The sequence below is a fragment of the Pieris rapae genome, chromosome 1, assembly GCF_905147795.1.
Source record: "Pieris rapae chromosome 1, ilPieRapa1.1, whole genome shotgun sequence".
Taxonomy (NCBI): domain Eukaryota; kingdom Metazoa; phylum Arthropoda; class Insecta; order Lepidoptera; family Pieridae; genus Pieris; species Pieris rapae.
In genome coordinates, this window is record NC_059509.1 from 3,301,143 (window position 1) to 3,315,029 (window position 13,887).

At 38.0% G+C, this 13,887-nt stretch overlaps 2 protein-coding genes across 2 annotated transcripts; one reads left to right on the forward strand and one right to left on the reverse strand.

Annotated features, from left to right (window-relative positions):
* Nucleotides 1–220: 220 nt before the first annotated feature.
* Nucleotides 221–7,181, forward strand: LOC110994809 (protein VAC14 homolog). The gene is made up of 13 exons (XM_022261661.2): nucleotides 221–279; nucleotides 372–509; nucleotides 581–731; nucleotides 1,170–1,400; nucleotides 1,724–1,941; nucleotides 2,014–2,134; nucleotides 2,475–2,598; nucleotides 3,025–3,266; nucleotides 3,338–3,494; nucleotides 4,239–4,519; nucleotides 5,102–5,220; nucleotides 5,844–5,923; nucleotides 6,193–7,181. Exons 2-13 carry the CDS (start codon nucleotides 409–411, stop codon nucleotides 6,456–6,458), a joined length of 2,091 nt encoding a protein of 696 aa, XP_022117353.2. The 5' UTR covers nucleotides 221–279; nucleotides 372–408; the 3' UTR covers nucleotides 6,459–7,181.
* LOC110994808 (serine/threonine-protein kinase TBK1) lies at nucleotides 7,172–13,608 on the reverse strand. The gene is made up of 7 exons (XM_022261658.2): nucleotides 12,707–13,608; nucleotides 12,144–12,371; nucleotides 9,871–10,006; nucleotides 9,635–9,786; nucleotides 9,305–9,541; nucleotides 8,735–9,238; nucleotides 7,172–8,037 (listed from the first exon to the last, which is right to left on the reverse strand). Exons 1-7 carry the CDS (start codon nucleotides 13,451–13,453, stop codon nucleotides 7,831–7,833), a joined length of 2,211 nt encoding a protein of 736 aa, XP_022117350.1. The 5' UTR covers nucleotides 13,454–13,608; the 3' UTR covers nucleotides 7,172–7,830.
* Between the last annotated feature and the right edge of the window lie 279 nt (nucleotides 13,609–13,887).

The window sequence follows — 13,887 nt, forward strand, 5'->3', positions numbered from 1 at the left end:
ATTTCAGGCGTGATAATTATTTTTTAACAATATTTGATTGTAAACATTGGACCCATAACATAAAAATACACATTTTATCATTTTGCCAAGTTAATTACTAGTAGATAGGTTATTTAATTTAATATATAATAATATAATAAATGTCGAGTTTGAGATTTAAAAGCATAGACAAAAGTCTGACTTAGGTACTTGCTGTCAATGACTGTGGTATGGACTGCTGCCATGTGAGTTAGTTGTCAATGTCAAAACATTCTTAGATCTTAGTGCATCGAATAACAAGTAAAAAATACTCTGATTACATATTTGTGTTTTATTTGAAAAGTATAAATTGAAAATTATTTTAAATTTGCATGTATATGCTGTCATTTTAGGAGAATTATATGTATTTACTGGATTACAAGTATAATCATGACAGAGAGGGATTACGCCCCTTTAAGCCCGGCTTGTGTCCGAGGTTTATGTGACAAAATATATGAAAAAAGAAAATTTGCTGGCGTGGAGATAGAAAAGCATGTATATTTTTAATCCATACGTAAACCAACTTATTTTTAATGAAATTGATATTTACTTTTGTTTTCAGGATGGTTAAAGATTTTAGTGATACAAATAATACCAATCAAATTAAAAGATTAATACGAGTACTTGGTCAAGATTTAATATCATCTACCAACCCTAATGTAAAGAATGGTGCTCTCATGGGCCTTTCATCAGTAGCTGTAGGATTAGGAAAAGTAAGTAACGATTATGGGACACAACAACAAAATAAAACATCTAATTGTCCTGAAATGTATTCTAAATATAATTTATATAATATAATATATATATTATATTATCATAATCATCTTCATCGTGACTTAACATAGGTACAACAGTGCATATGGTACTAAATTATGATGATTTTAATAAATTCATCAAAATAACACATGACATGAAACTCATTTTTCAGATATATAGTTGGCCATAATTCTATTTGGTTAAAAGTAAATTTTAAATGAGTTTGTATACATAACATAATTTACACTTACAAGTAAAAAAGCATACTATTTAACATATGTTAATTAGAGTTATATAAAATAACTGATGAATTAATGAAAATAAATTGAAAGTATTTGATAGATATAAATTCTAATTTATGTATAATTCATTATATTGTAATTTTTTTTTATTAGGGTTGTGAGTCATATGTGGGAGAGTTGACACATCCAATTGTTGCATGTCTTGGTGAAAGTGAAGCTCGTGTTCGTTACTCAGCTTCTGAGGCTTTATACAATGTCTTGAAAATTGTTAGAGCAGCTGCATTACCTTATTTTACCCTTATATTTGATGCATTAGCTCGATTGGCAGCAGATCCCGAACCACAAGTGAAGCAAGGAGCTGAACTTTTGGATCGCCTTGTAAAGGTAACATTCATATGATTGTATGGTATAACTGTATTATTTTCAAATTCCACAAAGCTATAATAGCGACACTTGGTTTTCTTTATCATTTTTTTATCGGCAAATACGTGATCTGTTGTGTCATGTCTCTAACGCTGTCAAAGGTCTGTAATAAGATACTTTCCTTCACCATAAGAGCTAGCATTAATTATTGGTGCATATCCCGAAATTGCCATTGCTCCTAAAGTACAAAGTACATACTTATTACGTAGCATATCTAATTATAATGTGCATACGCCAAGTCAATGAAAGCGAATGAGTTATTAAATTTTTCAATTTGTATTTAGGATATAGTAACAGAGAGCGCCTCGTTTGACCTCGCTGCTTTTGTACCACTTGTGCGCGAGAGAATGTACACTCGCAGTGCGAGCGCCCGTCAGTTTGCCGTTTCGTGGATTTGCGCATTAGACGCTGCACCCTCCCTTGGTCTAAGGAAGTACCTGCCCGATCTATTGGATGGACTCTTTACTATACTTGACGACCCCAATCCAGAAATACGACGCATGTATGTGTAGCAGTATCAAAAGTGCATTTAAGGCATGAGGTTTTAACATTACATTATAATGTTTTTTTTTAGGTGTGAAGTACAGTTAAACGAGTTTCTACGCAGCATAAGGAAAGAACATTCGCAAGTAGATTTTCAAGCCATGATCAATAGTCTAATTACCCATGCGCAGTCTTCAGAAGAATTACTACAGGTAAAACTTATTAATCATATTAATCTATACATGAAATGTATACACAGACTATACTACTACATTTTATAGCATCAACCAATCAGTTGCTGGTGTAAGCTTTCAGCAAACAAAAAAAACTGTGCAATTGCACTTTTTATCTACTCTTTCATTTTTTATATCAGTTTGGGTTGACGCTTGATGAAAAAAGACTAGTTTAATTTATGCAATTATACAGATTTTAAATGAATAAATAGGGTATTCTATAAACGTACTACTTGCTGCGTAAACTTGACGATCGAGTTAACAATATTTTAAATATGCAAGTGAAATATATATTAGTATTGGTGACGTGGTCTCGCAGTTGACAGCCATAACGTGGATGCGTGAGTTTGTGGAGCTGTCGGGAGCTCGCATGCTGCCCTTTGCTTCTGGCATCCTCACTGCCGTACTACCCCCACTCGCCTATGCTGACGACCCCAGAAAAAGTATCCTTTTTTGATCACACACCAAAACATTTAGATATGTATCATAATTTATGCATAATACAAACTTTAGTATTTATAGTTAGTTTATTTAGTTTAAGTTCTCGGTAAAATCTTAGCGACGTTGCGTTCCGCTTTTCAGGTTAAATAAATTATATGTTTATTTAAATTATCACCCCTTTTTCTCGAAGGGGTAGGTAGTCAGAGACCAAGGATCTCGGTTTGCTACGGTCCTGACATACCTGTCTCGCTTCATCCATGACATGAATTTCACGACATTCACGTCGGTTATGGTTACTTTTAACTTATCCCTTCTCTTGTGCCTCCTGTATTTGTCCAGGAATGTACGATAAGGTCAACCCATTCCGGTCTCTTAAACGTTCACTGATCTTAAATAAATAATCATTATCCTTAATGTCATGATAAAAGAGATTCGTGAAATAGCTGCAACAGTAAATTTGCAAATGCAGAGACTCGTTGAGTCTGAGTCTGAGGCGACAAAAACAGACGTGAAAGAAAAAATGGAAGAGGATGTAGAGATCCAGCAGGGAAAGTTGAATTTGGTGAGCGTTGTGGATGTTCTGACTCAGATGCTCCTTCACAACTCCGTGCACACTAAGATCGCGGCGCTTGATTGGATTCTTCATCTCTACGACAAAATGCCAGCTGAGGTGAGTTCATTTCGGCTGTGTTATTCGATATCTTGCCCTCGAATCGGCGTCACATCTTCTTTTGTGGGCAGATGAGCCGCGAAACAGAACGCGTATTCAACCCGGCTTTGGGCGCTCTAACGGACAGCTCACATGAGGTGGTAAGGCGCGCCATTGCCCTATTGGCCGAGACCTGCTCTTGCGACCCCACTGCGCCCCCAGTTACTGATGCAAACCAAACGCCCGCAAGTAAAGAGGTTTTTATTTATTACCAGCTGCTTTGTCATATAAATAATAAAACAATATTGTGTGAAAATGATGTATTTTTTAATGTCAAAACGTAACTTTTAACTTACCTTAAATAAGTAACATGTTTTCGGCGCCGCTGTCATAATCAATGTCAAAGACCAATGAAAATCGCGCATTAGGCTATCAAAATTTATGAATTTACCCGCGCGTTTTCAATTAGCTCTAATGACTAGTATAACAAACGTAAACCTGAAGTTAGCATGAGATAAGACGGACGATAAAGTGTTTTGCGAAAAAAAATAAACGCCAAATGCTTTTAACTAATTCACTCTTAAAACATACAAAATCGCTAGTAACAGCTCTAGCCCAAAGTAATATGCTGTAATTTAATTGTTTTTTGCCTTAATTAATTATCGTTGCGATTGAATGAAAACAAAATTAGGCAAAAGGTGATTTTGTTACGTTACGGTTTTTTGTATTGAGGAATTCATTTTGTATCATGTTTCTAATTAAAGTGAACCATTGAGATTATAGTAAAGGATTAATATAATATATTTATTGTTTTTAATTCGAGCGTCACATACTTAGATAAAATCAAATTTTGAGATTTTGGTTAGTGCCCGCTCTTAAGGGGTGAAGTGACAGTTTGGCGGTATGTTTGACATTCAAAGCAGTGTATTGACAGCTTGAAATATCGCAACACAGATAATACTGTTGACTTATTTACGGTGACAAATATTACAGGCAAACTTGAATCGAGCCCTTACTACCACAAGTTTCTGAAGGCGCTTCTGCGGTTGCTGTCCACTGACGAAAGCCTGCTGGAGGAGAGAGGATCATTCATAATCCGACAACTCTGCGTGGTACTGCCAGCAGAGGCAGTACTAGCGGCGTTGGCGGGTGCACTGGCAGCGGAACGCGAGTTGCGTTTTGCTGCGCGTCTGGTGGACGTCTTGTCCGCCATTTTGCTCACGGCGCCAGAGTTGCACGCCACCCGACGCCGCTTGCGCTCTTTCGCCGACGCTGTGAGTTACAATGGACAATAAAATTTAAAAAAATCTTAGATATTCTAAAGATTTCCCTTATGTGCGCTACGGGTAATGTGATTATGTGAGCTATTACATTAACTAACCCGAACTTTACGCACAATGCAATAAATAGGTGTCTAAGTGCGGAAATTGAGCGCCACACTACATACATACAAATTTTATTTACATCACAATAACACACAATAGGAGGAATTAAAAAAAAAGAAAATAAAAGAAGACAAATTTTGTATTTAGTATCTCACTCAATACTGCTAAAAGCAGTTTCTTTCAGACTACTCAAACGTAGAAAATACGATGCAAAATTTAAAAACTTAACTTATTTAGATAAATTACAATGGGTTACACAAATGGATTTATCGATACTCTTAAATTCCACTATTTTTCATTCCTCATATATTTTGTTTTTCAGTATTTGTGGAAAAAATTTTAAAGTAATTTTTTGCCATTATGCACACAGACACTTTTCTATCCACTGCTATGCTTTACTCCACTGAACACATACTACAAAAACGTAAGAGTCGTCTTTCAATTATAATCAGTTAATATTATATGTTTCAGAGCACACACGCGCTCTTCCAGTCCCTGTATCGATGTTGGGCGCACTCGGGTGTGGCCTTAGTGGCGCTATGTTTGCTCACACACAACTACCGACATTGCACACAGCTAATCGCCACCTTGTATCCTTGCCGATTTATGCCAACAGCTATGTTGTTTAATTTACAACAATGTTAAACATACCAGTTTTTAAGGTTATGGAAAATATACATATATATATATACTGAACCGTCTTATTAAAAATAGGACTTTATATTTTCATATTTGTTTTTTCTAAAGCTAGAAAGATGTGGAGTAGCGTAATGTTAGATTCTGAGGTGCGGTTCTCATCACAAAGACCATATTTAAGAAGGTCTGTATTTAGCACTTTTTCGTTCAGCGAAGGAAAACTTCGTAAGGAAATATGCATGCGGCGGGTGAAATTCAGAAACAGCTTTCTGACCTCCGTACGTATAAACATGTATTGGATTTTGAAGTCTCGTTTCTGAATCTTACCCTGATCACCTACTTCCCTCATCAACAAAATCACAAAATAAGGTAGAATTCTAAAATACAATGGATTTCCCTTCTAATATTAAATGAGCAAGGGTTGCACTACTGTTGTCCTTTCAAATATTAATGTCAACCTGTGAACCACGAAGCGGGTAGTTTTAGCCAAAAATTTGTGTAATAAATGCGGGTAGTACCAAAAACTGCACAGTGTGTTTCGCTGTTCCTACTTAATTTTTCTTAACAAACCTAACAGTGGAGACCTGGAGATAACCGTAGAGTTCCTGACTGAGATCGACAAACTCGTGCAGCTAATTGAATCTCCCATATTTGCATGTGAGTGACGTAAAATTAAGGTTTTATTACATTGTGTTATTACATTAATCAAAATTTCAAATATTTTAAACTTTTACTAAATTGGTTGGTTACAATCCATTTGTAAAGTAATCATTCAATCGATAACTCTTAAAATTAAGAGCTTTCCCTTACAATTTAAAATATTTTTTTGTCAACTGGTGTAATAGAGGCAAGAATCTTAGAGAGAAGAATTATTAGATGGAATGTTCATTCTTTTTTAATTTATTATTATTAACTAAATCCGTAAGATTTACGACTGGAGCTGCTGAGCGGTGAGCAAAGCACGGAGCTTCGTGGAGCGTTGTACGGGCTGCTAATGATACTACCCCAAACCACCGCCTTCCACGCGTTGCGGCATCGTCTCCAGGCGGCGCCACCTCCGCTACCGGCTTTACTACCGACATCCACTCAACACACTGTACCCGTGATTGACTTCGAAGAGTTGTTAGCCCACTTTCAACGTGTACAGTCCGCACACCGCGCCTATCGCTTAGCCGATCGCCGATATATTTAGACTAAGAGGACTACCATCATATGTCATACCAAAGGTACAAGGCTGTTTGTGATCGCCACTGAATATAACACAATGGTTTCAAGTGAGGCATAGAGCGCAGAAGAAATTGGAAGTGCCTTCAAATTTATATGGAAACTTGTTGTCAATGAATACAAGTTCATATAATTTATATACAAGTTAAGCAATGAAATTCTTAGATTAATAAATATGAATAGGATTTAATATTAGCTAAATATTTATTGACTTTTAGAGCTTTTTCACCAATGGCTCAGCTTACTTACGTGGTACGTAAAACTTTTTTTTTTTTAATTTGCAAAGACCCTTCGTTATTCTGCAGCACGATTTAGTTATTAAATTTTTTGTTTTATGATTTTCACGTCACAGTTATATGGGCTTTTAATTATTATTAATTTTGTCCATTTTTTTTTTGCAATTTTTCAGAAGGCTATATGAAATTTGAAAAGAAACTTGTTCTTACTGTGATAAAACTTTAAGTTGTTGCTATGTGGTAAATACAATTTAATTTCAGCAACAATACTAGAATTAGTAAATCTCAACAGTAAATACTATTCTTAGATCATCGGAAATGATTTTTTGTATTCTATGATATAACCCGTCTCAATACACTATGTACTAGTTAATAGTTTTATTTATATTTACACTTTTACTAATTAAAATGTAATTAAGCATAGATATGTGAAATAAAACCAATATTACATTCCACATTTTGTTTTATTTAAATATAATTTATATCATAATAATGAGATGTGTATATGTTCTAGCTCATATTTCGCTGAAGAACAAAAATAATTGTAAGAGATTACAACAACCCCAATAGTATCATCACAGTTATGGTTTTTAATTATTAAAAAGTTTAATATAGGAAGTTTTTTAAAAATTAAATTTCAAATACTATGTAATATGTACTTCTGTAGTAAAAACATGTAAATACACATATTAATTATCCTACCTACATATTTATGACAATTTGGAATGTTTCAACTTCTAGTTTTGAGGTTTCTCTAATATTTATTGCTTGCGAGTCTATAAGAGTTGAATATTAATTTACTTTAAAATTACGCGCGCGATGCATCACCGAATTTAATATAATCCCATTTACAAGTAAAGGAAAAAGTCCTGGCGAATACTGAGATTTTTTTTTTGTATGCCATGAATGCCAGATTTACTAAGTATGATGGGTTGTACCGGCTGATATGTAACTGTACACTGATTAACCCTAAGATAGAACACACGACGTCCTTGCGGGGGGAACGGGGGGCGAAGGACGGTAGATGGCGGTGTGCGCGGGCGAATCCAGCGAGCTGAGCGCCTCCTCCGAGCTCGAGTACGAGTGGAGGTCGGACGGTGGCCGCTAGCTGCGCAACTCGCGCGTCAGCCGCAGCAGGTCCGCCAACAGCATCGAGTTGGTCGCTAGCCCCGCGGCCACGTCATCGCCGCATGCTGACAACGCGCGAATGCCCGCCCCTGATGCTCCGACCACGCCAGCTACAGTCGTCGCCCGCGAACCCTCCACGACTCCTGATGGCCGACTTGTTGGATCCGCTTTTGTCGAGTTCAACTGAAATACAATTATCATATAGTATATATAGTACCTGGATGGCTGAGCTTTGCTTGGTATTTTTATTTTTTTATAAATTATGTTTTTGGAAATTATATATAAGTACGAATTACATACTAATAAAATGATGAAATATAGATTATATATGCTGGAATAGCTTTAGTGTTGTTGTGTCGTTAAAGCAATTTTAAAAAAATTGTATTATTATTCGCCGATAGATGTCAGGAAGATTCATTTTTCAGTTTAAATTGGGACTACTCAAACACCACTTTTTTGTTATTTTCTATCATTTATTCCTAGCTAGATTATCGCCCCCGAAACCCCCCGTATACTAAATTTCATGAAAATCGTTGGAGCCGATCCCGAGATTCCAATTATATATATATATATACAAGAATTGCTCGTTTAAAGATATAAGATATATATTGATAATACACACAAATACACACACACACACACACTCTCACCACACATTTCTTGTAGTTTGCTTATAAATATACCTATGGTACGAAAATCTTTTTGTTGCGGAAGAGCGTGGCCTCCTAACACAGGTGTTTTTACACTTAATAGAAGGTCGCAACCATCAAATGTTTTTTGTACCGTTTTTGTTTAAGAAATAAAATATTTTTCATTTTTCATTTTTCATGGAATATTGAATCAACGATAACTAGAATATTTTTTTATACTGTATACAAACCTGCTGTATGCGGGCGCGCATCTTGATCTCGGCATCCTGCAGACGGGCTGTCAGCGCCAGCAATTTAAGGTCGGCGCTTGCCACGTCCTTGTCGAGGATCTGCGTCTGCAAATACACGGTCTGCGCCACCTTATACCAGTCGGCGATGGCCATCGCTCGTGCGCGGGCCAATGGCGCGGCTCGTTGGAGCAGAGCGCGCGCCCGACGCCCCGTCTCAGCCACCGTGATCCGCTCCAACACGTGAAACTGCTCGTCGTTGTACGTCAGGGATCGCGTGGCCCTGTCGCGAACTAAATGCTGCCACGAGTCCCTCAGTCTTAATACTAAAGACGCCGCACGCTCCGCTAGTCGCAGGCGTGCCGGGCAAGCCGCGTGCGTCAGCGCCTCGTCCCACTCGGCACGCAAGGCGCCGCCCGCGTGACGTGTCCGCAGTCCCGCCGCACCAGCACGCAAAGATTCTGCTTCCGCCGCAAGGAGAGACGCGCTGCCAGCCCACTGCTCCGCCTATCGAAACCGTAGAACGATATAATAAGCTTGTAGGATTGTATAAGGCGATTCTAGAGGGCATACCTCGTTACTCGTGAGAGGTGCAGCGTGACGCAGCGCGGCGGCGGCGAGGTCGAGGGCGCGCGCCGCGTCGTGTAAGCGCTGAGCATTGGAGGCGAGGGCGGTGGCTCGCGAGGCGGTGTCTCGCAGGCGGACGGTGAGCAGTGATCCCCATCGCGCAACACACAGCGCACACAATTGAGACGCCCGACAAAGCTCTTCCACACGACGCTTTATAACGTGTCCCACACTACACGCCGTCTGAGCAGCAGAATTAGTGAAAAGGTTTATTTTAACATTGTACTTTATATAATAACAAAATAAATTTTTTACTAATATTAAGAACATATTAACCTTGGCTTGTGTGGCATCATTCTCAACAGAAATAATTGTTGGAAAAGCAGGAAATTTAGGAGCTTCAGGCTCCTGGGGCATGTTAACATAGTTGTCATTCTTGTTGAAAAGCATCAGGGGATCATTATCTGTTGTATCTGGGTAACTTTTGCCTAAACATAAACAAAAATTATAAAGCACAAAATTTTAAGTTAAGGTGGCCTGTAAGTATATGATCAGTATCAAAATGAACATACCGGGTGTATTTTCATCAATTTCATTAAGTATTAATTTCTCCTGATAGAGCAATATTTGTGTCTCTGCTACAACAGATGTCTGCTCACAGATGTAGGTCTGAAGATGTTCGAATTTCTCTTCTGGTTTCAAAAACACCTGAAAACATGTTGTAGTATTATTTTTCTTGTTGAGATTTGAATTATTTTCCATGTTCTGTGCTTCCACGTTACCAGAGCGCTTGTATCTTGTGGAGTACCAACGACTCTTACAGAGTGGATCAATAATATGTTAAAACAACGAGCTATACAGTTCACCGTAAATACCACTACAAGAGGCATTGTCTGCAGGGGCTGCCCACAGGGTGGCGTCCTTTCGCCGCTCTTGTGGAATCTAGTGGTAAATGAGCTCATTACAGAACTAAATGCTATCAATCTTTACACAGTAGGGTATGCGGATGACATAGCTATCTTAGCATCGGGAAACTTTGAAAGCACCTTATGCGATCTCATGGGAAGAGCTTTCAGAGTAATTGAGAGATGGTGCAATCAGCACGAGCTATCTGTCAATCCATTAAAAACGGAACTAGTGCTATTTACAAACAGGAGAGTTCTCGGACCGCACAAGCTACCGAAACTCTTCAACACTGAACTAAAACTAAAAGAAAGTGTTAAATACTTAGGTGTGATTCTGGACAGTAAACTGCTATGGAACAAACACCTTGAACATAAACTAAACAAAGCAACGATCGCCTTTTATCAATGCAAAAAGATGCTAGGCGTCAAATGGGGCCTATCACCCAGAATCACCCTATGGCTATACACTGCCGTAATAAGGCCAATGCTAGCTTATGGTGCCCTGGTATGGTGGCCGAGAACAGAACTACAAACGACAATAACGAAACTTGGGCGCTTCCAAAGGCTCGCTCTATCGGCTACCTGTGGTTGCATGAAAACAACACCAACTGCAGCAATGGAGTTGGCCCTAAAAATTGTACCCCTGGATCTACACATACAGCAGGAGGCAGCATTAGCAGCCATTAGGCTTATGATATTGGATCTATGGGGCAAAAATCACTATAGCGCACACACAGCGATTCTCAACAGGGCAATAGAGTACCAACCTCTAATAGCCGCGCCATGCGATAGGATCGTTAACCAACATATAATAAACAAGAAATACCAGGTCCAAATGAAAGAAGAGAAATGTGATCGATCGATCCTGAATGAGCTTCGAATATATACTGATGGCTCAAAAACAGGGCGTGGCTCCGGCGCTGGCATATTCTCCTTGGATCTCAACATTAACACACACTTATCTCTAGGCACGCACAGCTCGATTTTTCAATGCGAATGTGTCGCCCTGACAGAAGCAGCCAGAGTCGTGCAGCGACTAAGAGTAAACAACTTTTGCATTAAGTTTGTATCCGACAGTGCGTCTGTGCTGTTGGCACTAGCAAGCAAAACGACAAATAATTTGCTGGTACTAGAATGTCATAATGCACTGGAGGAAATAGCCCTGACAAACAGGGTTACCCTACAGTGGATTAAAGGACATAGTGGATCTCTTGGCAATGATGCTGCCGATGAACTTGCGAGAAGAGGCTCGGACATATTGCCTGCTGGCCCGTATCCTCTCCTGCCCTTGCCCTTCTCGCAGGTGCGAGCATGGATTCGCCAAAGATCAGAAGAACTCCAGCAACAACGCTGGTCACGAAGTGAGGACTGTAGGCAATCCAAAATGGCTATGCCGGCAGCTAACCCAAAAATGACAAAACAGCTACTAAACCTTAACAGAACTAGTCTCAGAACAATGATAGGTACAATCACGGGCCATTGTCTCCTCAACAAACATCTTTTTGTCCTAGGCGTGACAGATAGCCCCGTGTGCAGAGGCTGTCTCAGCGCAGAGGAAACAGTCACCCACGCAGTCCTGGAATGCGAGGCTGTGGCTAAACAACGTACAGATATCCTCAAAACAGTGAGGTCGCTCCGAGAAGCCTGCGAAGTGCCCAGGAAGCTTCTGTGCTTCTGGAAGGAGTTAGGCTGGCTTAGTTAGCCAGGACTTCACGCACAACGGACCTGCTAAGAGTCTAAGTGCGGAAAAGGAGTCTCTACATTCTACATTCTACATTCTGTGCTTCCACGTTTTATATATTATTCTATTGGATATTAATTGCATTAAAGTTGTATTAAATTTTTGAAGTGCAAATTAATGTTAAGGGAAGAAAAAAATAATGTCAACATTTAGTATGAATTTAAATAATAAAATATGAAAAATTGCATTTGAAACTAACCTTAATAACACAGGCCTTGTTTACATGAAATATGTACACAGGCTTTGTTGATGTAACAGTCTGAACTTCAGAAAAGAATCTTTCAAATGTCCAAATTCTATGTGGGTCAACCTCAAGCAAGCCAGCCAAGAGTGGTGTTACCAGCTTTTTGAGTCCTGTGCTTAGTTGACAGTGAGCTGGTAATTCCCGAGCCCATTCTATAGGGCCATTGTCTGTTGTTTGTGTACCCTACAGATCATTCAAATTATATTTATTACATAAACATATAGATAATAAAATGTGAAGTTATATTGTTTTCAATAGAAGAAAAAGAGTCATGTTACATTGTCTGGAAGGAACAATAATACTATTGTAGACTTTAAGATATTAACTGTGCCCAGTGGCAATGTTTGAATTAAGGTAAATATTATGCACACAATAGACCTATTGAGATTCTCAGTCAGTATACTAAGTCTACAAACCCATAAAGTCTCAAATCAAGTAAAATCGGTATATTGATATTTAGATAAACAACCAGACAAGCTCTCCAGAGAAATTAAGTAGGTATTTTAATGTTTACTAACAGATATAACACCAGATGCTTTCTTTGTTGTAATAAAGAACATTGTCTCTTTGTTCCTCCTTCCACCAAATGGCCTAAAGGGCAACTGCCCTGTAGCAACATGATACAATGTGACTCCAATAGACCACAGGTCAACAGTAGCACCAAAACTTTTTCCTACGGGCTTTCTTAAAACAGCCCTCTCATACATATCTGGGTGTAAATATTCCTCTGTACCATAAAGTGATACAAACTGTTCCTCTTCTTGTAATTCTCTAGCTGCTCCAAAGTCTGTAAGCTTATAAGTAGTACTGCCATCCTCATTAATAAACTTCATTATATTACCAGGTTTTAAATCTCTATGAACTAAGTTATTATCCCTTAAATGTTTCATTCCAGCAGTTAAGTGTTCCAAAACCAAGAGGAATTCTTGTTCTTGTAGTCCATAAGTATTTTCAGGGTCATCAAGAATATTAAACAAGCTACCACCCGTGCACAATTCCATTACTATAACCTTTCCCCTACCCTCCTGTTCCTCTTCAATAGCAAGTAGCTTTACAATATTTTCATGTTTAACTTTTTTTAGAACTTCAAATTCTCGCATCTGCACATCAGGAGGTCTCATGTGACTTAACTGATTAAATGTTTTGACTGCCACTGGTTCACCGTTATTTTTATTGACACCTTGAAACACTGCACCAGTTGCACCCTTGCCTAGTACACTTGTGGTACACCAAACATAATTTTCCGAACCTCTGAGGAACGACATGGTTGAGTGTTTTTAAGATACACACCGATTAAGGAATTAATATTTACCTAATAATCTCCTTTAATTTGCTTAAAGTAACATGTCTCAATTTTAAACATTGAAACAAATTAAAATTTAAAACATTCAATGTACTGAATTAATCAAATGTGCTTATAGTATATATTCTATAATATTAAAGGAAAAATATGTGTATTGTGTACGATCATTGATCAAATATTATTAACATTTATCATTAAATAATTATAAAATTCGTAAATATGTTGCTGTCATGACATTGACAGTTTAGAGTATATAAATTTCATGATAACTTTATTTGTCTTTTGAGTATTTTAATTCATTATATGTAAATGTTCATGTATATATCAATATTTTAAGAAATAATTGTTTTTGAACGACAACATAAATGAAATAAAACAAAATAAGAAGTAAATTCA

What these genes read in the sequence shown, in the direction of transcription:
- LOC110994809 (XM_022261661.2), top strand. Translation starts at nt 409, where the DNA reads ATGACAGAGAGGGATTACGCCCCTTTAAGCCCGGCTTGTGTCCGAGGT. An exon ending in CTTCAGAAGAATTACTACAG is followed by an intron (nt 2,135 to 2,474) that starts GTAAAACTTATT and finishes GTGGTCTCGCAG; the next exon opens with TTGACAGCCATAACGTGGAT. An exon ending in ACACAGCTAATCGCCACCTT is followed by an intron (nt 5,221 to 5,843) that starts GTATCCTTGCCG and finishes CAAACCTAACAG; the next exon opens with TGGAGACCTGGAGATAACCG.
- LOC110994808 (XM_022261658.2), bottom strand. Translation starts at nt 13,453, where the DNA reads ATGTCGTTCCTCAGAGGTTCGGAAAATTATGTTTGGTGTACCACAAGT. An exon ending in AAGCATCTGGTGTTATATCT is followed by an intron (nt 12,372 to 12,706) that starts GTTAGTAAACAT and finishes AATGATCTGTAG; the next exon opens with GGTACACAAACAACAGACAA. An exon ending in TGCGCGCCCGCATACAGCAG is followed by an intron (nt 8,038 to 8,734) that starts GTTTGTATACAG and finishes ATTGTATTTCAG; the next exon opens with TTGAACTCGACAAAAGCGGA.